Genomic DNA, 25259 nt, shown 5'->3' with positions numbered 1-25259 from the left:
ATATATAACACATATGTATATCATTTAATTAAAAGCATGTAAAAGATTATCTGTCCATCTACCTAGTCTGAATCTCCCAAGATTTTAACTCCTAAACAAGAAGATGCTTCTCCAAGACCTCCTGAAGTGAAAGTGAAGTCGCTCAGTCGTGTCCGACTCTTTGCGACCCCATGGACAGTAGCCTGCACCAGGCTCCTCCATCCATAGGATTTTCTAGGCAAGAGTACTAGAGTGGGTTGCCATTTCCTTCTCCAGGGAATCTTCCCTACCCAGGGATCAAACCCAGGTCTTCCGCATTGTAGACAGACGCTTTACCATCTGAGCCATCAGGGAAGTCCAACCAGGCCTGAACTCCTGTCTCCATTTGTTGCTCCTCTGTCTGCACCGTTGACCTTCAGCTTCTCCAACCACATCAGATTCCACCTCTGAGTCCTATGCAAAGGATTGTTGCTTTCCATCCTACCAATAGCCTACGCTGCTTTTCCCGGCCTTTCCTCTCAACATCCCTCTGCCCCCAGGTTCTTGGGCCTCCAAGCTCGCGATCGGTGCCCGCTCTGTTCGGGCACGTGCTCACCGCGCCCTCGCGCTCCGGCCGCGCGCCCCCGCCGTTTGCTGCGCGCCCGCATGCCGGCTCCGTTCCCCTCCGCCCTCCCCGCGCGCCGCCGACCGGGCCCGCGCCGTCTGGGAACCAGCCCGGCGCGTCGCCCCCTGCGAGGCCCGGGGACCGGCGGGGCGGCAGCAGCGGGATGGGCCTGAGCCCCGCCGCCCGGGGCGAGGGCGGGCGCCGCCTCCCTAGGTTCCCACGGTCCCGCGTCAGGCCCGCCTTGAGAACCGCGAGTACTGGGCCGAATGGCACCCAGCCCGCTCCTGGACTTCCAACCCGGCCCCGGTCAGGCCGCGGCGGGCGTGGGGCTTCTCCCCACCGAGCCGCCACGTCCGGGCCTGGAGCCTTCCGGGGTCGTTCTCCAGGTCCCAGCAGGCCCTCGGACCTTCAGAAAGGTCACCGTGGTTTCCTTCACTTCTCCTCGTAGATATTTGTTCGTTGTTAGAGATGCTTGCTAACGGAAATAAGTGAATAGTTAGGAATGGTCGTTGGCTACTAATTTAATCAAAGCGGGCCAGGCATCCAGCGACCTTCGCGAGTATTTACCAAGTAAACAGACGCGGCTGCTGCCCGGCAGGTAGAGTTCAGAACGGCTCCAGCCCCACAGAAGCTTCTGCCATTGGGTTTAACCCCAAGTCTTCTGCCATCTGGGATAGAGGCAACCGCTCCCCAATTCCATACCCAGGATTTCCAAAATCTCTCTTTCCTGGAGGAGGAACCCTCTTCAGGATGGTCCCACAGCCCCCTTTATCCCAAAATTTATTGAGGGCTAAAAATGGCATCTGGTCCCATCACTTCATGGGAAATAGATGGGGAAACAGTGGAAACAGTGTCAGACTTTATTTTTTTGGGCTGCGAAATTACTGCAGATGGTGATTGCAGCCATGAAATTAAAAGATCCTTACTCCTTGGAAGGAAAGTTATGACCAACCTAGATAGCATATTGAAAAGCAGAGATATTACTTGGCTAACAAAGGTATTTCTAGTCAAGGCTATGGTTTTTCCAGTGGTCATGTATGGATGTGAGAGTTGAACTATAAAGAAAGCTGAGTGCCGAAGAATTGATGCTTTTGAACTGTGGTGTTGGAGAAGACTCTTGAGAGTCCCTTGGACTGCAAGGAGATCCAACCAGTCCATCCTAAAGGAGATCAGTCCTGGGTGTTCATTGGAAGGACTGATGCTGAGCCTGAAACTCCAATACTTTGGCCACCTCATGTGAAGAGTTGACTCATTGGAAAAGACCCTGATGGTGGGAGGGATTGGGGGCAGGAGGAGAAAGGGATGACAGAGGATGAGATGGCTGGATGGCATCACTGACTCGATGGACATGAGTTTGGGTAAACTCTGGGAGTTGGTGATGGACAAGGAGGCCTGGCGTGCTGTGATTCATGGGGTCGCAAAGAGTTGCACACGACTGAGTGACTGAACTGAACTGAGCTGGGAGCTGGGCTCAGTGCTAGACTAGAGCTCCCACCTTTGCATCACTGTCAAGGCCTGACTCCAACCCTCCTTTCATGGATTACACTCCCCATAGAAGGCAGTTGTGGTTTAAATATTCAGTAACATGATTTTTTTTTCCTTTGAATTAGAAGAATCTGTGGGATCTCAGGCGTTGGACCAGCTTTTGCCCAAGAAGCCACAGCAGGGCACGATAGAACAGGGCAGAAGCAGTGTCCAGCAGGGGTAAGATTCTTTCTTTGTGTGGAAGGACTGGGTCTTTGGGTGGTTTTCAAGAACTGACTTTGATAACAGTTCTGTAATACAAATCCTTAGCTGGTGTCTGCATGAACCAGGCTGCCAGCAACGGAGCCTGGTGTGCTCCTGGTGATAACAGCGGGAGGGCAGTCCTGGAACCTGCAGGCCAGGCCAGAGGCCACCTTGTCGTAGTTTCTAGCCATTCTGCAGACCCCTGAGAACTGAACTGCTTCCCAAGAATGCTTGCAATATTGCCCGCTGGTCTCAGTAACTAATGAATGATTCAACCATCTTCCAGTTTCTACAGTTGACTTTCTTGAGAAACATGACATTTGTCTCTGTTTAAGATTCTGAGAGCTGAAAGTTTGGAGAAGAACAATACTGAAAATGGGGAGTATGCCCCACCTCCTCCCTATCACTCCCATACACTATACCTTTGGAGAAGAGTTAAAATTTGGGGATGGTCAGGAAAAAGCCATTTTGGGGGTGGTCATTCTGAACCCAGTGATCAAACCTGGGTCTCCTACATTGCAGGCAGACTCTTTACCGTTTGAGCCACCAGAGAAGCCAGATGTATACATATGCTTTTCCATTTAACCCTCTTGATAACTCTGTGAGACCAATATTAGCATCTCTAGTTTATAGACAGTCAAACCGAGGTTCAGACAGACTAGTTTACTAGCTCAAGGTTGCACAGCAAATATGAGAGCCAGGATTCAAACTCAGGTCTTTGTGGCCCCATATATTTCACTCTATTTTTCTACCCCAAAATCATATCCTTGCCTTTAGTTTCAGTCCTCTCCTGTAACATTTTGCTTCAAGGGACAAAATATACTGATTTCTATCACATTACTGGCAGTTACAGTGCTGTCAACAGGCTTTCTCAGAAATATGGAGCTAATTATTGGAAGAAACAGTCCAACAGTTGAGGGGCCCTTCTGGCCTGGAGGACTGGGAGGGCAAGGGATGAGGAGAGGCTTGTTGAATTTCCTTAGAAGGCATTGTGTACTATTTTAAAAAAGCTATGTGGAATGGTATGGGGAGGGAGGAGGGTTCAGGATAGGGAACACGTGTATACCTGTGGTGGATGCATGTTGATATATGGCAAAACCAATACAATATTGTAAAGTTAAAAAAAAAAAAGCTATGTCTAGATATTTAAAAACATCAAAAAAAGATTATTAGAGGGAGGAAAACACCCCTGAAAGCTACTCATTGCTGTCATTAGCATTTTAAACAATTGTCTGAAAAGCAGAAAACAGCCATTATTTTGCAGGACAGAATGGCATCACAGAAACAAATTTCATAGGCAAAATGTTTCCTAGAATCTCAAAACTGAAAGATACCTTAAAATTGTAACTCTAAAGTAATACAGAATTTCCAATAGTTGTGAAGTAGTGGTTTTTCTGTTAACTATACGATCACAAAATTCATTTAGGGAGAAGCCCGTAGTCAGCCTGGAGTCCACACCCAACCAGAAGAGAGCAGAGCAGAATTCAACCCCGAAGCCTGGGACTGCGGGCAGGTTAATGAAGCAAGCAGCGGAGGTGGGTACTGTGGGAATTCTCAGATGAGGCATATCTTTAATTCCTGGAGACTTCTCTACATTATACTGTATTTTACTTGATTTATACCATGGCAGGTTGAACTGCACACTGATTAAGGATGCTTTCAGCTTAGTTCAGTTCAGTTTCTCAGTCGTGTCCAATTCTTTGCAACCTCACGGACTGCAGCACGCCAGTCCATCACCAACTCCCGGAGTTCACCCAAACTCATGTCCATTTATTCGGTGATGCCATCCAGTCATTGCATCCTCTGTCATCCCCTTCTTCTCCCCCCTTCAATGTTTCCCAGCATCAGGGTCTTTTCAAATGAGTCAGCTCTTCGCATCAGGTGGCCAAAGTATTGCAGTTTCAGGTTCAACATCAGTCCTTCCAATGAACACTCAGGACTGATATCCTTTAGGATGGGCTGGTTGCATCTCCTTTCAGTCCAAGGGACTTGCAAGAGTCTTCTCCAACACCACAGTTCAAAAGCATCAATTCTTCAACACTCAGCTTTCTTTATAGTCCAACTCTCACATTATACATGACTAAAAAACACCATAGCCTTGACTAGACGAACCTGTGTTGGCAAAGTAATGTCTCTGCTTTTTGATATGCTGTCTAGGTTGGTCATAATTTTTCTTCCAAGGAGCAAGCGTCTTTTAACTTTATGGCTGCAATCACCATCTGCAGTGATTTTGGAGCTCAAAAAGATAAAGTCAGCCACTGTTTCCCCATCTATTTCCCATGAAGTGATGGGACCAAATGCCATGATCTTAGTTTTCTGAATGCTGAGCTTTAAGCCAACTTTTTTTTTACTTTTGTTTTTTATTGATTTTAATTGAGGGATATTTGGTTTATGGTATTGTGTTGGTTTCTGCCATACATCAGCATGAGTCACAGGTATACATATACCCTCCCCCCCCGCTCTTGAACATCCCTCCCACCTTCCACCCCATTCAATTTTACTTTTTTTTTTGTATTGGTTTTGCCATATATCAACTTTTTTCACTCTCCTCTTTCACTTTCATCAAGAGGTTCTTTAGTTCTTCTTCACTTTCTGCCATCAGGGTGGTGTCATCTGCATATCTGAGGTTATTGAACTTTCTCCCGGCAACCTTGATTCCAGCTTGTGCTTCTTCCAGCCCAGAGTTTCTCATGATGTACTCTGCGTATAAGTTAAATAAGCAGGGTGACAATATACAGCCTGACGTACTCCTTTTCCTGTTTGGAACCAGTCTGTTGTTCCATGTCCAGTTCTAACGGTTGCTTCCTGACCTACATACAGATTTCTCAAGAGGCAGGTCAGGTGGTCTGGTATTCCCATCTCTATCAGAACTTTCCACAGTTTATTGTGATCCACACAGTCAAAGGCTTTGGCTGGTCAATAAAGCAGAAGTAGATGTTTTTCTGGAACTCTCTTGCTTTTTCAACGATCCAGGAGATGTTGGCAATTTGATCTTTGGTTCCTCTGCCTTTTCTAAATCGAACTTGAACATCTGGAAGTTCACGGTTCACGTATTGTGAAGCCTGGCTTGGAGAATTTTGAGCATTACTTTACTAGAGTGTGAGATGAGTGCAATTGTCTGGTAGTTTAAGCATTCTTTGGCATTACCTTTCTTTGGGATTGAAATAAAAACTGACATTTTCCAGTCCTGTGGCCACTGCTGAGTTTTCCAAATTTGTTAGCACATCAAGTGCAGCACTTTCACAGCATCATCTTTTAGGATTTGAAATAACTCAACTGGAATTCCATCACCTCCACTAGCTTTGTTCGTAGTGATGCTTCCTATGGCCCACTTGACTTCACATTCCAGATGTCTGGCTCTATGTGAGTGATCACACCATTGTAGTTATCTGGGTCATGAAGATCTTTTTTATATAGTTCTTCTGTGTATTCTTGCCACCTCTTCTTAATATCTTCTGCTTCTGTTAGGTTCATTCCATTTGTGTCCTTTATTGAGCCCATCTTTGCATAAAATGTTCCCTTGGTATCTATAATTTTCTTGAAGAGATCTCTAGTCTTTCCCATTCTGTTGTTTTCCTCTATTTCTTTGCATTGATCACTGAGGAAGGCTTTCTTATCTCTCCTTGCTATTCTTTGGAACTCTGCATTCAAATGAGTATATCTTTCCTTTTCTCCTTTGCTTTTTGCTTCCCTTCTTTTCACAGCTATTTATAAGGCCTCCTCAGACAGCCATTTTGTTTTTTTGCATTTCTATTTCTTGGGGATGGCCTTGATCCCTGTCTCCTGTACAATGTCATAAACCAGCATCCATAGTTCATCAGGCACTCTGTCCATCATATCTAGTCCCTTAAATGTATTTCTCACTTCCAGTGTATAATCATGCTGCTGCTGCTGCTGCTGCTAAGTCACTTCAGTCGTGTCTGACTCTGTGCGACCCCATAGATGGCAGCCCACCAGGCTCCGCCGTCCCTGGGATTCTCCAGGCAAGAACACTGGAGTGGGTTGCCATTTCCTTCTCCAATGCAATCATAAGGGATTTGATTTAGGTCATACCTGAATGGTCTAGTGGTTTTCCCTATTTTCTTCAATTTAAGTCTGAATTTGGCAATAAGGAGTTCATGATCTGAGCCACAGTCAGCTCCTGTTTTTACCGACTGTATAGACCTTCTCCATCTTTGGCTGCAAAGAATATAATCAATTTGATTTTGGTGTTGACCATCTGGTGATGTCCATGTGTAGAGTCTTCTCTTGTGTTGTTGGAAGAGGGTGTTTGCTATGTCCAGTGCGTTCTCCTGCCTTTGCCCTGCTTCATTCCGTACTCCAGGGCCAATTTTGCCCATTACTCCAGGTGTTTCTTGACTTCCTACTTTTGCATTCTAGTCCCCTATAATGAAAAGGACATCTTATAGGGGACATTCTAGTCCCCTGTAATGAAAAGGACATTCAAAAAGATGCCCTTTTTTGGGTTTTAGTTCTAACAGGTCTTGTAGGTCTTCATAGAACCATTCAACTTCAGCTTCTTCAGTGTTACTGGTTGGGGCATAGACTTAGATTAAGATGATATTGAATGGTTTGCCTTGGAAATGAACAGAGGTCATTCTGTCGTTTTTGAGATTGTATCCAAGTAATGCATTTTGGACTCTTTTGTTGACTATGATGGCTACTTCAATTCTTCTAAGGGATTCCTGCCCACAGTAGTAGATAGGTCGTGTGAGCTAAATTCACCCATTCCAGTCCATTTTAGTTCTCTGATTCCTAAAATGTTGATGGTCACTCTTGCCATCTCCTGTTTGACCACTTCCAATGTGCCTTGATTCATGGACCTAATATTCCAGGTTCCTCTGCAATATTGCTCTTTACAGCATCAGACCTTGCTTCTATCACCAGTCACATCCACAACTGGGTGTTGTTTTTGCTTTAGCTCCATCTCTTCATTCTTTCTGGAGTTATTGCTCCACTGATATCCAGTAGTATATTGGGCACCTACTGACCTGGGGAGTTCATCTTTCAGTGTCCTATATTTTTAGCTTTTCATACTGTTCTTGGGGTTCTCAAGGCAAGAAAACTGAAGTGGTTTGCCATTCCCTTCTCCAGTGGACCATGTTTTGTCAGAACTCTCCACCGTGACCTGTCTGTCTTGGGTGGCCCTACATGGTTTAGTATTTCATTGAGTTAGACTGTGGTCCATGTGATTAGATGTTGAGAAACCAGGAAGCAACAGTTAGAACTGGACATGGAACAACAGACTGGTTCCAAATCGGGACAGGAGTGCGTCAAGGCTGTATATTGTCACCGTGCTTATTTAACTTATATGCAGAGTACATCATGAGAAATGCTGGGCTGGAAGAAACACAAGCTGGAATCAGGATTGCCGGGAGAAATATCAATAACCTCAGATATGCAGATGACACCACCCTGATGGCAGAAAGTGAAGAAGAACTAAAGAGCCTCTTGATGAAAGTGAAAGAGGGGAGTGAAAAAGTTGATATATGGCAAAACCAATACCAAAAAAAAAAAAAAGTAAAATTGAATGGGGTGGGAGGTGGGAGGGATGTTCAAGAGCGGGGGGGGGGGGGGGAGGGTATATGTATACCTGTGACTCATGCTGATGTATGGCAGAAACCAACACAATACCATAAACCAAATATCCCTCAATTAAAATCAATAAAAAACAAAAGTAAAAAAAAAGTTGGCTTAAAGCTCAGCATTCAGAAAACTAAGATCATGGCATTTGGTCCCATCACTTCATGGGAAATAGATGGGGAAACAGTGGAAACAGTGTCAGACTTTATTTTTTAAGGCTCCAAAATCACTGCAGATGGTGATTGCAGCCATGAAATTAAAAGACACTTACTCTTTGGAAAGAAAGTTATGACCAACCTAGATAGCATATTAAAAAGCAGAGATATTACTTTGCCAACAAAGGTCCATCTAGTCAAGGCTATGGTTTTTACAGTGGTCATGTATGGATGTGAGAGTTGGACTGTGAAGAAAGCTGAGCGCCGAAGAACTGATGCTTTTGAACTGTGGTGTTGGAGAGGACTCTTGAGAGTCCCTTGGACTGCAAAGAGATCCAACCAGTCTATCCTAGAGGAGATCAGTCCTGGATGTTCATTGGAAGGACTGATGCTGAGCCTGAAACTCCAATACTTTGGCCACCTCATGTGAAGAGTTGACTCATTGGAAAAGACCCTGATGGTGGGAGGGATTGGGGGCAGGAGGAGAAAGGGATGACAGAGGATGAGATGGCTGGATGGCATCACCAACTTGATGCACATGAGTTTGGGTGAACTTTGGGAGTTGGTGATGGACAGGGAGGCCTGGCGTGCTGCGATTCATGGGGTCACAAAGAGTTGGACCGACTGAGCGACTGAACTGAAATGATGCCTTTTAAATTGTTTATAAACAGCTTTATGGATCTGTTTATTGAGCAGTTATTGAGGTATAACCAACATACCATAAACTGCATATATTCAGAGTATACAATTGGGTATAATTTGACGTGTGTATTCAGCCATGAAACCATCACCACCATCAAGATAACGAATAACCAGGAATTCCCTGGCAGGCCAATGGATAGGACTCTGCTTTCACTGCTAAGGCTGCAGGTACAATTCCTGGTGGGGGCACACACATCTGCATCACTCCCACAGCTTTCTTTGTCCCCCTCTGTAAACCCCTCCCTCTTCCACTCACATCCCCATACAACAACTGATGTGCTTTCTGTTGCTATGTGTTAGTCTGCATTTTCTAGAGGCTTGCATAAATGGAATCATATTGTATGTGCTTTTTTGTGTCTCTCTCCTTTCACATAATTTCATATAATTATTCCAAGTTATATCTATGTTGCTGCATGTTATCAATAGTTTATTTCTTTTTATTACTAAGTAGTAATTCATTGTATGGATAGACCACTATTTGTTCATTCACTCACCATTGATGGGCATTTGGGTTGTTTCTAGTGTTTGGCTATTGCAAATAAAGCTTCTTATGAACACGTGTGTACAGATTGTTACAGGGAAGAGCCAATTTTGACTCCATATTGAATCTGTTCCTTTGACTTTACCTTGTGTTTCCCATTGCTTTTGGTCACTAAAAAGATACTGTCCATACATAATGGCCTGCCTCAGGGAACCCTCCCCTCTGCTGTAGGCAGGAATAAGCCCTCCACCCACTTCCTTGTATCACCCCTCAGAGTTATAAGACTTTCAGAAACTTTTATCATCTAGGGGCCTTATGAAAGACTGGTTTTTCTAAACAGGTGCCTATCTCTGGGAGAAGAGCCAGGGCTGGGCTGCCAGCCTGTGAAAGGGAAATAAATAACAAGATGGATGGAAGATTTTGAAGTGACATCTTATTTCAAAGAGAGTAAAAGGGCAGAGAAAGCTTAATCTGGATTTGAAGACTGGAGCACCAGCTGGGACTGGAGGTCAACCTGGAGAATATAGACTGGTTCCCTAAGGTTCATGAAGTGCTGGGGACCAGGTAAAGTCAAGGATAAAGGAAGGATGAGACTGGAAAAGCTTCCAGTATGGCTACAACCTTGGCTGCCATTAGAATCACCCAAGGAGCTCTTAAAACTCTGGTTCTCAGGCCATACTCCAGATTAGTCTTAATTTTTAAGAGCGCTGCAGGGGATTTCCATGTGCAACCAAAGTTGAGACCCAAAGCTCAGTACAATCAGTTTATAGTGGGAGAAACTTCAGCAAGAGAGCAGATGACTATTAAGCAGGTGACTCTAGGTGACTATTAAGTCTGTTGTAAGTTCCGTTCAAGTTTTCACGTTCCTACCCCTGTTAAAACTCAACATTCAAAAAACCAAAGATTATGGCATACAGTCCCATCACTTCCTGGCAAATAGATGGGGAAAATGTGGAAACAGTGACAGATTTAATTTTCTTGGGCTCCAAAATCACTGTGGACAGTGACTAAAGCCATGAAATTAAAAGACACTTGCTCCTTGGAAGAAAAGCTATGACAAACCTAGACAGCATATTAAGAAGCAGAGACATCATTTTGCCAACAAAGGTCTGTATAGTCAAAGCTATAGTTTTTCCAGTAGTCATGGATGGATATGAGAGTTGAACCGTAAAGAAGGCTGAGTGCCAAAGAATTGATGCTTTTGAATTGTGGTGCTGGAGAAGACTCTTGAGAGTCCCTTGGACTGCAAGGAAATCAAACCAGTCAATTCATTCAGAATATTCAACCTTGATTATTCACTGGAAGGACTGGTGCTGAAGCTGAAACTACAATCCTTTGGCCATCTGATATAATCCTTTGGCCATCTGATGCTGGGGACAAGGTGCTGATCCTGGGGAAGACTGAGGGCAGGAGATGAAGGGGATGACAGAGGATGAATTAGTTGAATGGCGTCACTAATTCAATGGACATGAGTTTGAGCAAACTCAGGGAAATAGTAAAGGACAGGTAAGCCTGGAGTGCTGCAGTCCATGGGGTGGCAAAGAGTCAGACATGAATTAGCAACTGAACAGCAACAACCCTTATCCAGTGGCAATGTTGCAGGTAGGTTACAATTCTAAAATCCACTTCCCTCAGTGCTGAAACTTTCTGTTTCTTGTACCAAGCTTGTTAAACATCCTTGATGGCCAGCATTTGGATTTATTTTCATTTTTTTTTTCTGGCTTAGACTAACATCAGAATAAATTGTTCTGTCTCCCTAATGGCAGTTATTCCAGGAAAATTCAGCAAGGATAGCGATTTCAGGGTCCACATGGGAAGGCTGGTTTGGGGCGCCCTCTAGTGGGAACTAAGTTGCTATTGTACTTTCTCTTTCAGGCAGGAGTTAGTTTTGCCAGGGGGTAGAAGCCTGGTTTTGGTCCTAGCTCTGCCAGCTGACTTGCAAAGGACTTTGGCAAGCACTTCATCTTTCTTGGCCACAATTTCTTCCATGTAGTATTGCTGAGTCAGTGGTATGCTTTGTGCCCATAAAAATTCATTCCCTCAAGTGGTCAGGACTTCTGAAATGGCTGAGGATCTCAGAAAATCTCCCCAAATAGCAAAAATAAAGCTGGATGAAACTGTCAAATACAATGATTTAAACACTCTGGGGCTTCCCTGGTGGCCCAGTAGTAAAGAACCTGCCTGCCAATGCAGGAGACGCATGCTCAATCCCTGGTCCAGGAGGATCCCACATGCTGTGGAGCAACTAAGCCCGTGTGCTGCAACTATTGAGCCTGTGCTCCAGAGCCTGGGAACAGCAACTACTGAAGCCACCCTCCCTAGAGCCCATGCTCAGCAACGAGAGAAGCCACCACAATAAGAAGCCTGCACACCACAAGGAGGAGTGGCCCCTGCTTGCTGCAACTAGAGAAAAACCTGTGAAGCAACAAAGACCCAGCACAACCAATAAATAAAGAAAATTCTGGAATTTGACCAAAAGCATACAGTAAATTGATACGCATTAAATCAAGAAAGTCTAACCCTGGAATCTCAGAACAATGGAGATCTGTAGTGTCTTAGTATGCCCTCCATCCCCTACCTTCCCCAGCTCTGTGGTGGGAAAGTGGGTGGGACATGCCAGGAGGACTGGCAGTGGCCACAGAGGGAAACTTTATTTGAAGCAGAATGTGGAAAATTCCATGCCCAGGGATGGATGTTGTTGAAAACAATAGTTACCTAAGTGACAGACATCATGGAAGGCCAAAATTGCAGCTAGTTTGAGGTTGCAGTATTTGTTGGGACAAGCGATAGATTAACAGACCAGCCAGAAATTTAATACAGAAATGCAGGTACTGAGACAGTTAAAGAGGGCCTAGAAAAGGTACTGGTCTGGAAGGGGTGCATAGGCTGCACACACATTCAGGAAACACTGGAGGGGCCTGTCCTTCCATTCCTGGAGGAGCATGAGGCCTTGTGAATGCAGAAAGTATTAAATGACAGCTCACAGACTTTTCAACTTTAAAACCTTGAATGAATTCTCCAAACCACACCAAGCTCCATAGGACAAAAGTGATGCCTTATTGGCCCAAGAGGTGTGTCAGCCTCTGACCAGTCACTGCCCACGTCAGGCTTAAAAATAAAAGCAAGAAAACAAAACAAAACTGGAGCAGATACACCAGGGTTGAATACTGTGAGGGAAACAGACATTGCAGAATTAACCCAGGCAGCCCTTTAAACAAACAAACAAATAGCAGCAACCACCAGCTTTGGGGGAATCAGAATCAAAACAGTTGAAACATCTTGAAAGCCGAGAGAGAGAGAGAGAGAGAGAGAGAGAGAGAGAGCGAGAGAGAGAGAGAAAAGACTCACGTACAAAGGAACCACAATTTTATACCTGTAGCGGATTCATGTTGATATATGGCAAAACCAATACAATATTGTAAAGTTAAAAAAAAAAAAAAAAACTGATAGCTGTTTTTTTGGTCAGAAATGATGGAGGCCAGAAAGCAGTGGGATGGGGTATGAAAAGTGACAAAAGGAAAAAAAAAAAAAAGCTGTCAACCAGAAATCCTATGTCTGGTAAACTATCTTTCAAAAATGAAGGTGGAATAAAGTGAAGTCTCAGATAAGTGAAGACTGGAAGAAAGTGTTGCTAGAGGACTTGCCTGAAAGGGAGTAGCAAAGAAAGTTCTTCAGGCTGAAAGGAAGTCACACCAGACAGTAACTAATCTACATGAAGAAATACAAAGCACCAGTAAAGGTAATTACATAGGTTATTATTGTAAAGGAATATAAATATATATATATTTTAGCTTTTATTCTAACTAATTTTAAAGTCATGGAGCTTGTATTAGATCAAGGACTCCAGATGGGAATTTGAATCCACAGTTTCACAGCGGTTTGTGACTCAAACAGTCCAAAAAAGGATCATCTGACTTGCCAATACAAGATCCAGTTACAGGCCACCTACAAGAGACAAGCTATTTATTTATTATTTTGGCTGCATGGCTTACAGGATCTTAGTTCCCTGATCAGGAATTAAACCTGGGTCATGGCAGTGAAAGTGCTGAGTCCTAACCAGTGGACCACCAGGGAATTCCCAGGAGGCACTCTTTAGATTTAAGATCATAAATAGGTTGGATGTAGAAAGATGCAAGCAGAATCACAGCTGGAGTGGTTATACTAATATTTAAAAAAAAATAGACTTTTAAGAGAAGGAATTTTATTAAGGAGAGGAACAGTTTTGATGATAAAAGGCTAATTCATCAGAAAGATATAACAATTGTAAACACGTATTAACAATATAAGCCCCGAATTCAGGAAGAAAAGCTGACAGAATTGAAGAGAGAAATAGGCAATTCAGAAATAATAGTCGAGGACTTAAATACTCTACTCTCAATATTGGATAGAAAAACTGGACAGAAAATCAGTGAGCATATAGAAGATTTGAACAATGATATTAATCAACTTAACTGACTTTTACAGAGTAGTCTACTCAAAAATAGAACACATATTCTTCTTAAGCAGACTTGAATATTCCCCAAGATAGATCATATTCTAGGCCATAAAGCAAGTCTCAGCAAATTTAAAGGGATTGAAATCATACAAAATATTTCTTTGTTCACATGAAATTAAACTAGAAATCAATAACAATGAAATTTGGGAAATATGTATTTGGAAACTAAAAAACATACTTCTAAATAATCCATGGGTGAAATAAAAATATACAAATTAGAAGATATTTTCAGTTGAATAAAAATGAAAGCAACACATCAAATTTTATATGTAGTTAAAGCAGTGCTTTATATAATCTATAAATGCCTATATTAAAAAAGAAGAGAGATTTCAAATCAAGAATCCAAGTTCTTACCTTGATAAACTGGAAAAAAGAAAGCAAGCTAAACTCAAAGCAAGTAGAAGGAAGCCATATGTTGTTTCTCTGAGATGATAAACAAAATGGGCAAAACTTTTGCTACATTCATTGACCAAGAGAAAAAGAGAGAAAACTCAAATTACCAAAATCAACACTGAAAGAGGGAGCTTGTTACCAATCTTGCAGAAATTAAAAGGATAGTAAAGGAATACTATGGACAACTTTATACTAATAAATTAGAAAACATACATGAAATGAACAAACTCCTAGAAAGACACAGATTACAAAACTGGCTCAGGAATAATTTGAAAATCTGAACAGACCTACAACAAATAAATTGAATTTGTAAATAAAAGATCTTTTCACAAGGAAAAACTCAGGACCAGATGGCTTGACTTGAGAATTCTACTATATCTCTAAAAAAGAAAAGTTGCCAATCCCTCATAAACTCTAAAAAATAGAGGAGGGAAAGCTTCCCAAATCATTCTGAGGTCAGTGTTACCCAATAATAAAGTACCCTGATATTAAAATTAGGCAAAGAAAAGAATTACAGACCTTATGAATATAGATGTAAAAGTCCTCCACAAAATATTAGCAAACTGAATTTCAGTTCAGTTCAGTTCAGCCACTCAGTCATGTCCGACTCTTTGTGACCCCATGAATCGCAGCACACCAGGCCTCCCTGTCCATCACCAACTCCCAGAGTTCACCCAAACTCATGTACATTGAGTCAGTGATGCCAAGGATTATACATCATTACTAAGTGAGATTTATCCCAAGAATTAAGAGTTTGGTGTAACAAAGCCAGAACCTGCAGGAGATCCCCTTCTTCTTGCAATGTCTCTCTAGAGCCCTCTATTGAAAAAGTTTGCATGATGCTCACCCTAACTCAGGACGGATGGGTCATGGTGGAGAGGTCTGACAGAATGTGGTCCACTGGAGAACAGAATGGCAAACCACTTCAGTATTCTTGCCTTGAGAACCCCATGAACAATATGAAAAGGCAAAATGATAGGATACTGAAAGAGGAACTCCCCAGGTTGGTAAGTGCCCAGTATGCTACTGGAGATCAGTGGAGAAATAACTCCAGAAAGAATGAAGGGATGGAGCCAAAGCAAAAACAATACATAGCTGTGGATGTGACTGGTGATAGAAGCAAGGTCTGATGCTGTAAAGAGCAATATTGCATAGGAACCTGGAATGTCAGGTCCATGAATCAAGGCAAATTGGAAGTGGTCAAACAGGAGATAGCAAGAGTGAACGTCGACATTCTAGGAATCAGCAAACTAAAATGGACTGGAATGGGTGAATTTAACTCAGATGACCATTATATCTACTACTGCGGGCAGGAGTCCTTTAGGAGAAATGGAGTAGCCATCATGGTCAACAAAAGAGTCCGAAATGCAGTACTTGGATGCAATCTCAAAAATGACAGAATGGTCTCTGTTTGTTTCCAAGGCAAACCATTCAATATCATGGTAATCCAAGCCTATGCCCCAACCAGTAATGCTGAAGAAGCTGAAGTTGAAAGGTTCTATGAAGACCTACAAGACCTTTTAGAACTAACATCCAAAAAAGATGTCCTTTTCATTATAGGAGACTGGAATGCAAAAGTAGGAAGTCAAGAAACATCTGGAGTAACAGGCAAATTTGGCCTTGGAGTACAGAATGAAGCAGGGCAAAGGCTAATAGAGTTTTGCCAAGAGAACACACTGGTCATAGCACAAACCCTCTTCCAACAATGCAAGAGAAGACTCTACACATGGACATTACCAGATGGTCAACACTGAAATCAGATTGATTATATTCTCTGTAGCCAAAGATGGAGAAGCTCTATACCATCAGTAAAAACAAGACCGGGAGCTGACTGTGGCTCTGATCATGAACTCGTTATTGTCAAATTCAGACTTAAATTGAAGAAAGTAGGGAAAACCACTAGACCATTCAGGTATGACCTAAATCAAATCCCTTATGATTATACAGTGGAAGTGAGAACTAGGTTTAAGGGACTAGATCTGATAGACAGAATGCCTGATGAACTATGGACTGAGGTTCATGACATTGTACAGGAGACAGGGATCAAGACCATCCCCAATAAAAAGAAATGCAAAAAAGCCAAATGGCTGTCTGAAGAGGCCTTACAAATAGCTGTGAAAAGAGAAGTGAAAAGCAAAGGAGAAAAGGAAAGATATAAGCATCTGAATGCAGAGTTCCAAAGAATAGCAAGGAGAGATAAGAAAGCCTTCCTCAGTGATCAATGCAAAGAAATAGAGGGAAACAACAGAATGGGAAAGACTAGAGATCTCTTCAAGAAAATTAGAGATACCAAGGGAACATTTCATGCAAAGATGGGCTCGATAAAGGACAGAAATGGTATGGACCTAACAGAAGCAGAAGATATGAAGAAGAGGTGGCAAGAATACACAGAAAAACTGTACAAAAAAGATCTTCACGACCCAGATAATCACGTTGGTGTGATCACTCACCTAGAGCCAGACATCCTGGAATGTGAAGTCAAGTGGGCCTTAGAAAGCATCACTACGAACAAAGCTAGTGGAGGTGATGGAATCCCAGTTGAGCTATTTCAAATCCTAAAAGATGATGCTGTGAAAGTGCTGCACTCAATATGCCAGCAAATTTGGAAAACTCAGCAGTGGGCGCAAGACTGAAAAAGGTCAGTTTTCATTCCAATCCCAAGGAAAGGCAATGTCAAAGAATGCTCAAACTACTGCACAATTGCACTCATCTCACACGCTAGTAAAGCAATGCTCAAAATTCTCCAAGCCAGGCTTCAGCAATACGTGAACCGCAAACTTCCTGATGTTCAAGCTGGTTTTAGAAAAGGCAGAGGAATCAAAGATCAAATTGCCAGCATCCGCTGGATCACTGAAAAAGCAAGAAAGTTCCAGAAAAACATCTACTTCTGCTTTATTGACTATGCCAAAGCATTGGACTGTGTGGATCACAATGAACTGTGGAAAGTTCTGAAAGAGATGGGAATACCACACCACCTGACCTGCCTCTTGAGAAACTTATATGCAGGTCAGGAAGCAACAGTTAGAACTGGACATGAAACAACAGACTGATTCCAAATAGGAAAAGGAGTATATTGTCAAGGCTGTATATTGTCACCCTGCTTATTTAACTTATATGCAGATTGCATCATGAGAAACTCTGGGCTGGAAAAAGCACAAGCTGGAATCAAGATTTCCGGGAGAAATATCAGTAACCTCAGATATGCAGATGACACCACTGTTATGGCAGATTGTGAAGAGGAACTAAAAAGCCTCTTGATGAAAGTGAAAGAGGAGAGTGAAAAAGTTGACTTAAGGCTCAATATTCAGAAAACTAAGATCATGGCATCTGGTCCCATCACTTCATGGGAAATAGATGGGCAAACAGTGGAAACAGTGTCAGACTTTAAATTTTTAGGCTCCAAAATCACTGCAGATGGTGATTGCAGCCATGAAATTAAAAGACACTTACTCCTTGGAAGGGAAGTTATGACCAACCTAGATAGCATATTAAAAAGCAGAGACATTACTTTGTCAACAAAGGTCCATCTAGTCAAGGCTATGGTTTTTCCAGTAGTCATGTATGGATGTGAGAGTTGGACTGTGAAGAAAGCTGAGCGCCAAAGAATTGTTGCTTTTGAACTGTGGTGTTGGAGAAGACTCTTGAGAGTCCCTTGGACTGCAAGGAGATCCAACCAATCCATTGTAAAGGAGATCAGTCCTGGGTGTTCATTGGAAGGACTGGTGCTGAAGCTGAAACTCCAGTACGTTGGCCCCCTCAGGCGAAGAGTTGACTCACTGGAAAAGACCCTGATGGTGGGAGGGATTGGGGGCAGGAGGAGAAAGGGATGACAGAGGATGAGATGGCTGGATGGCATCACTGACTCGATGGACATGAGTTTGAGTGAACTCTGGGAGTTGGTGATGGACAGGGAAACCTGGCATGCTGCAATTCATGGGGTCGCAAAGAGTTGGACACGACTGAGCGACTAAACTGAACTGAACAGCGTCAAGGAGAAAGTGTACAGGAGTTCCATCACTTACTGAAGGGCGTATGTGCATGTGGAGCTGTGCATTTGGAGCTGGCACTGTCAGCTTCTGTGGCTTTAATAATGAGGGTGGTGGCAGGAATGGGTGGGTCCTTCAGTCATTCGTGTGGAGAGATCCTTTTGCAGCCTGGGTTTCTGAAATGTGATGAAAGGCAGTGTCTTCACACTGAGTTGTAGCTGCTCCCCAAACAGGATCTCTGGAGTTCCTTGGGCACATGAAGTCTCATTTTATTTTGTTTTTCCGTCATAGGATAAACCAAAACCCAGACCTGGAGACCTGATTGAGATTTTTCGGATTGGCTATGAGCACTGGGCCATCTATGTGGAAGATGACTGTGTGGTTCACCTGGCTCCCCCAAGTAAGAGTGGATACTCTATTGCAGTGATCCCCTGGGTCATGGACCAGTTCAGGTCCTTGGCCTGTTAGGAACTGGGCAGTACGGTAGGAGGTGAGTGGCAGGCCAGTGAGTGAAGCTTCATCTGTATTTGCAGTGGCTCCCCATCGCTCACATTTCCAAATTGTCACAATGTGATAATAACAGAAATAAAGTGCACAGTAAATTTAATGTGCTTGAATCATCCCGAAACCATCCTGTCCTGACCCATGGAAAAATTGTCTTCCATGAGAATGGTCCCTGGTGCCAAAAGGTTGGGGACCACTGCTCTATTGAAATATTGATATTGAAGTTAGCAGCATAAAAGGGACAGTTAATTATTGTGTCCCTCAGCTGCTACCTTACTTCAGCAATAAAACACCAGAAGCATGACTGGACCTTAATTTACTGTGTGATTGAGCTTGGTCTCTGTCCATCAAAAACCACTGAGTGACCAGCCCTAAGACAGATGCAAGTGTGAAGAACATCCCTCAGTTCCCTGACCGCCTAGACCACCCTTTCTTTTAAAATAGAAATGTCAGGTGGCTCAATAGTAAAGAACCTGTATGCCAAGCAGGAGATACAGGTTTGATCCCTGGGTTAGGAAGATCCCTCAGAGATGGAAATAGCACCCCACTCCAGTATTCTTGCCTGAAAAATTTCATGGACAGGTAAGCCTGGGGGCTTCCAGTCCATCTTGAACACAACTTGGTTCAAGATCTTCCTCTATTTCTGAGGATTCCCTGGGAGGGGTGCAGATGTTTATACATTCTGATTGCCCACTTGCTTCCTGTTGTCCCCAAATGCTATTTCCGGCTTCCTGGTTACCTTTGGCAGCTCCACCCTCACCGGGTCTCCCTGCTTTTCCAACCCATCCCAGGTGGCTTCACCCTCAGTGTGGACACTGTTCTCCTTTCACTTCAGCATGAGCACAGGGCTGAGATTAAACAGGTGACTAATTAAACTTTAGTTGAGGTTTGATGCGGGTGGAAGTGGTGATAGTAGAAGATAACAGCATGGAATGTGAAACAGCTTAAAACTGGACATCTAGAACCGCTGGTCACATGGTATCCTCAGGAGATGGAACCTGGGGGAGCTGGAAGATGGAGAGGCATGGGGCTGTACTGTGTAATCTTGGACGCCTCTGGAATTTTGCCTCCTGTGCAAGTACTGCCTGTTCAAGTTGAGATTACAAAAGGGCACTGATACCAAATGCCTGTGGCCACACCTTGATCACACCGCCTCGATGGACATGAGTTTGAGTGGACTCTGGGAGTTGGGATGGACAGGGAGCTCTGGCATGCTGCAGTCCATGGGGTCGCAAAGAGTCGGACATGACTGAGCGACTGAACTGAACTGAACACCTTGGTCATGGCTCTCCTGCCCGTGTCCTGTCCCCTTCGGTTGCCTCAGCCTCTCACCTGGCTGGGACCTTTCTGTAAAGTAGAGTCCCTCTCTTCTGCTTTGCTTCCCCACTCATCTGACTGCCTGTCCCACTTCCTGTCTGGATGCCTATGTGAAAAATGAAAAATTATTTCACATCGCATTCATCTCCCCTCTCCTTTCCAGGCTAAATCCAGGAAACTTCTTCTGGTATAACCAGAGTTGTTATAGGATAAATTAACAGTTATGTCCCTACCCTCCCCATCAGATCTTCCTCTAAAAATGAATTCTGCCATCTTTGTTGCCTAAAACTGAATTGCCTACTGCCAGCTTTTGTGAAATCAGCAGATAGACTTCAAATGCTTCGCAAAGGAAATGGGACATTTCTTGCACTCACACAACTTACAGCGGGGGAGGGTTCCCATGTTTGCATACCCATATGGTTGTAGCAGGAAAACAGTCCTGTATTAAATTGCCACTTACCTGGCCTTGAGCAGGTTTCTGACCCTCTCTGAGGCTCTCCTCTAAGGACTGAGTATGATAATACAGCAGCTTCAAATGTTTCTTTTTTCAAAGCTGTGGAACCCTGATTTTAAATAAACCCTCAAGGAGAATCCTAATACTTGAGTGGAGAGAAAGGGAGAATGGCTTTGGGTGGAAGCTAGTTGGAATGGGTCCCACCTAGAGTCCTGTCTGCGTGGCCTCTTGGCTTCACCTGCACCCCTGCAGGGGCAGCAGGGGGAGGCCTGGCAGGAAGCCATAATCCTTCCCCCAGGAGTCAACGACTCTTACATGTAAGGGTGCTTGTCACCCTGGTTCTGGTAAGGAAAGCAAGATTCCAGTCCTAGGACTTGGTCGAATCAGTACACAGAATGGAATCTGGGACCACACCATAAGGTGTTTCCAGAGCTTGGTGAGAAAGATTTCTGTGAGGGCTGAAAGTGGGGAGTGCAGAAAACAGGACAGAAGTTTTCTTGGGGAAGCTGGCCCTTTGCATTTCATTTAGCCCAACTCTGCATTCTGTTGTGCCTTTTAGAGACAGTGAAACTGGGGCCCTAAAAGAAGCCATTCACCCAGCCCCTGGAGTGAGCCGGTGGCTCTGTACCATGGCCCCTTACAGCTCCCAACTTTGGCTTGTCTTTGGCCGCCAGGTGAGGACTTTGAGGCTGGCAGCATCACTTCTGTCTTCAGCAACCGGGCGGTGGTGAAATACAGTCATCTGGAGGATGTGCTGCATGGCTGCTCCTGGAAGGTCAACAACAAGCTGGATGGGACGTACCTGCCCCTGCCTGTGGACAAGATCATCCAGCGGACAAAAAAGATGATCAATAAGATTGTGCAGTACAGCCTGATCGAGGGGAACTGCGAGCACTTTGTCAATGACCTGAGATACGGCGTGCCCAGGAGCCAGCAGGTGTGGCATTCCACTCTTGGGAGTCCTTGCTCTAGTGCTCCAGGCTCGGTGGGCCCTGGTGTGAGGGGTCTCCTGTCTCACGAGCAAAAAAGAAGATGCCAGGGAGCAAGGGGGTGATAGGAGGTCCTCCCAAGGAGCCTGGACCGGGCATTCAGGAGACCTAAGCCCAGGTCTGTTTGAAACTGATCCCTGTGTGACTGTGTCCAAGGGAGCTCCCCTCCCCACCTCTCAGACTCCCTGTATGTAGAATAAGGGACTCAGTGGCTGTGCCCTTCTGACTGTAGGCAGATCCTGGGCTGAATGGCTCTGGGAGAGGAAGAGAACTAGGAGCCCAGGTTGCCTCCTGGAGGAAAGGGCTCCCCCTGCCTCTGATGTCCATCTCAGGCAATCCTGGCTTGTCCAGGTCTCTCGTGGCTCTAGCATCTTTGGGATGCTTCCTCCTAGGCAGGCCAGTTCCTGAAGAGAGTGGTGAGGTAGGGGTGGGGCAGGGCGGGGTCCTAGGAGCCTCACCGAGGGTCCTGTGAGCTGGTCTCCTTTGCAGGTGGAGCACGTGCTGATGGAGGGAGCAAAGGCGGCAGGGGCGGTGCTCTCAGCCGTGGTGGACAGCATAAGACCCAAACCAGAGACAGCCTGAAGGTGCTGAAAACCCCAGGCAGAGGAAGAGTGGCCGAGCTGGCAAAGAGAACCCAGGCCTCCTTCCCTCCCCTGCCTTCCTCTTTCCCTGGCCCCTTGTAAGAAAATTGTGAGCTTCTGGAAGAATCTAGAATGTACCCAATTGCCCCTCCAGAAATACATCCAATATATGTGCTCATAGGCCCCTGGACTCTCAGGGTGGGAAGAACCTAATATTTGTTATGTATCTATTAGGCACCAGGCACTGTGCTAAGCTTTTCACATACTTCATCTTAACTTTTTTGTTTTAATAGGAAAGGGGCCTTACTTACTTCTTAGGATGAACCTAGTCTGTGATGCTTTTTAACATCCTGGAAGATCTGCTGAATGTTCCCAGGAGCAAAGAACTCTTTTCAGAAGTTCTCTTTACTGCCCTTTTCAGACCCCTCCCAGAGTGGTTCAGGGGAGGAAGCCTTTAAGGAAACCTGTAAACCTCACTGCTCAGGGCCAACTGTGCCTTCATCCAGAAGCAGGTTTCCCAAGAAATATTTTCTTTTAAAATTATACATCAGCTTTATTCTTTATTGTCTAAAAAGTGTCCCAATGTTAAGTTTAATTGACGAGACCAGTTATCTTGCATTTTCTGCCTCATAAGCACTAGAAAATTTAGAAATTTCCATCTTCACCAGTTTCAGAGGAATATTTAAAATAATTTAATCAATGGACTTTGGTGTGAATGAGGGAGAGAAAGGAGTGATTTTTGTGCTTTGAAGAATGTGGCCATGACAGTAAAGCTAAAATGATGGCTGGAGATTGTCAGTGCTAGCAGAGAGTTGAAGCCACCCCAGAAAGCCAGAGAAGGACTCAAAATGCCTAGGAAGCATGAGAGTTTGGAAGAGGGGGATGGAGCCCCCAGAGCATCTCAGATCAGGTCCGTTAGGATCTTCTGTGAGTCTTTCTCCCGTTTGGAAGAAATAGACCTGTGGTGAAACCATTCAGTTTCCCCTGCTCTGTTCTTAGCCACCCAAGCTTGACTGACTCCTCCTGTCTCCTAGATTTTGGAGTCTGGATGTGTGTCTTTGATTGATTCCCCTCTGCCCTGCGTGAAGGGCCTCTCTCTCTTTGCACAACAGTTTCAGGTGCTGGTGAGTGGAGCTCGCCCCCATCTCTGTGAATCACAACTAGGATAAAGTCGTTGCCCCTGCTGCCATCTCCTCCTCCCTACTCCCCGACATCACCGGAGTTCCCAGTATCCCTCCCTTCAGTCTCTCTATTCATGATAGGTCGAGGTTGGAGACTTCCTTTAGAGGAGAACCCAAGTGCCAGGGTTATAGTGTATAAATTTTAGCTTTGAATGAACTCAGTGATAGATTAGTAAACCTTTTGCTCTGAAGGTCACTTTGAACTCACAGACCATATTAATCATTAATCAAGGGAACAGGGTGTTGTTTGATTAACAAACAACTCTCTCGCGCCAGGATGTATTTAGTAACTTTGAAATAAGGCACTTATCTATTTCTTGCTTATGTTCGGAACAGAAAGACACTTCCCTGGGTCCTTTCTGGTTTGTACTAGATGGGGCGGAGACCCTCAGAAGTATCTTCAGGGCTTATGTTCACTCAGTTCACCCAACAAGCATGTTGGAATGTCTGCCCTGTGTCAAGCCCTGGCTCTGCCCACCTTTGTCTGAACCCAGGAGTGGTGGTCTGGGATGGAAGTGAGTAGTTCTGAGATGGTTGGAGGGATGCAAGACACAGTGGAGCATGGGTTGGAGACCACCTACTGGACAGTGGGCTCCCCCTGCTTCCAAGCTGTCCATAAAGTCGTGAGCTCTAGGAGGCACTCTTCACACTTTGCAGATGAGGAGGGGAGAGTTTCTTAAAGTGTCATTAAAAACTTGTAGCAGTTGCTGCATTCTAAGGTAAAAAGAACTCTACTTTGAATGGGACCCCCGTGTGAGTGTGTGTGTGTGTGTGTGTGTGTGTGAGCACTCCGTTGTGTCCAACTCTTTGCAACCCCATTTGACTATAGCTTGCTAGGCTCTTCTGTCCATGGGGTTCTCCAGGCAAGAATACTGGAGTGGGTTGCCATTTCCTTCTCCAGGCATCTTCCCAACCCAGAGATTGAACCTGCATCTCTAGCGTCTCCTGCCTTGGCAGGTGGATTGCTTACCACTAGTACCACCTGGAAAGCACTTGGGTGAGCCTGTTTAGTCTTGTAGATATAAAACACATACCCACAATTGGAGAGGAGATCCCAAGGGAAAGCCATATGAATGCAAATATTTCTGAGATGTTAACTATAGGTTTGTGGTTTTTTTTTTTTTTTTTTTTTAGTGTCTGTTCTTTTTTGCTTTGGCACGCGTGGGCAAGTGGGGATGGTGGTGGCATTGGTTCGCTTGGCCTATCACGTGGAGCAGAGAACACCAATGTGCTGTGTTGTTAATGGTGGGGAGACCCATTCTAAGCGACTCATGGGCTGGCAGCTCCTAGGCACAACCCAGATGTTTTGCTTAATGACAGAGGAGAGACGGACTTTGGGAAACCCTGAATAACCTGTGCATAGATTACTGTGACAACAAAGGAATCTGGTTTTGCTGGCCAGGCATTGGGAGATAGGAGGGGAACTGTGCCAGTCAGACGTGCAAACTGGCACAATGGGAATGAACCCCCACCACTGGGACAGCAGGCCAGAGCCTGAGCGGAGAAATGGAGGGGACCCCCGGAGTGATAGTGGGAATAGAGATAAGCTGCTCCCAGGTTCCTGGTTTTAAGTTTTTGTCTTATGCCTATAATCACCTATTGTTATCCACAAGCCTTGTGTTTGCTGTGTTTGACACATGAAGGGGCTGGTATGCATGGTTTGTAGCACCTGAGAGGGAGTGCATTAGAAGCAAGCTGACCAGAGATTCCGTGGGGGGGTCCTCTGGAATACTGTGGGACAGAACCGGATTTCCTGCAGGCCTATGGGAGGGGAGCTCATTCAAAAAAGTAAAGATTTTAAAGGGAAAGTTGACTCAATTCTGCAGGACTAGGATTTTTATATCACACATAGTCAAGAGCAACATAAGGAGTGGGGGTGCTGGATACAGTCTGACCCCAGGCTGTTCCTAGTGAAACTTCTGTTAATGCTGTAACAGAACAATACAGGGTTAAACAAACTCTAAGAAGGCTGAGTTCAAACTCAAAGTTCTGTTCTCCAGAAGGGTCTGTTCCCTGTGCTTTTGAAGCCAGCCAGCCCGTTGTCAGCCAGCTGAGCAGACGCTTTAATGAGAAGGCAGCTAATTGTTGACTGCGCTGGTGATGTTTCTTGGTGCAGAGAAAGTTGTT

General features: G+C 44.6%; 1 protein-coding gene across 1 annotated transcript; it reads left to right on the top strand.

The window, feature by feature from the left end:
• The first annotated feature begins 732 nt into the window (after nucleotides 1–732).
• On the top strand, nucleotides 733–24220 carry PLAAT5 (phospholipase A and acyltransferase 5). Its single transcript, XM_070782405.1, has 6 exons — nucleotides 733–999; nucleotides 2194–2287; nucleotides 3738–3846; nucleotides 18398–18506; nucleotides 21056–21318; nucleotides 21860–24220. Exons 1-6 carry the CDS (start codon nucleotides 747–749, stop codon nucleotides 21950–21952), a joined length of 921 nt encoding a protein of 306 aa, XP_070638506.1. The 5' UTR covers nucleotides 733–746; the 3' UTR covers nucleotides 21953–24220.
• Nucleotides 24221–25259: the final 1039 nt, after the last annotated feature.

This window comes from Bos indicus, chromosome 29 (genome assembly GCF_029378745.1).
Source record: "Bos indicus isolate NIAB-ARS_2022 breed Sahiwal x Tharparkar chromosome 29, NIAB-ARS_B.indTharparkar_mat_pri_1.0, whole genome shotgun sequence".
NCBI lineage: Eukaryota > Metazoa > Chordata > Mammalia > Artiodactyla > Bovidae > Bos > Bos indicus.
Note: the sequence above shows the minus strand (reverse complement) of the source record. Positions and strands in the feature narration are given on the sequence as shown.

What these genes read in the sequence shown, in the direction of transcription:
- PLAAT5 (XM_070782405.1), top strand. Translation starts at nt 747, where the DNA reads ATGGGCCTGAGCCCCGCCGCCCGGGGCGAGGGCGGGCGCCGCCTCCCT. An exon ending in AGAAGCAGTGTCCAGCAGGG is followed by an intron (nt 2,288 to 3,737) that starts GTAAGATTCTTT and finishes AAATTCATTTAG; the next exon opens with GGAGAAGCCCGTAGTCAGCC. An exon ending in GGTTCACCTGGCTCCCCCAA is followed by an intron (nt 18,507 to 21,055) that starts GTAAGAGTGGAT and finishes TTTGGCCGCCAG; the next exon opens with GTGAGGACTTTGAGGCTGGC.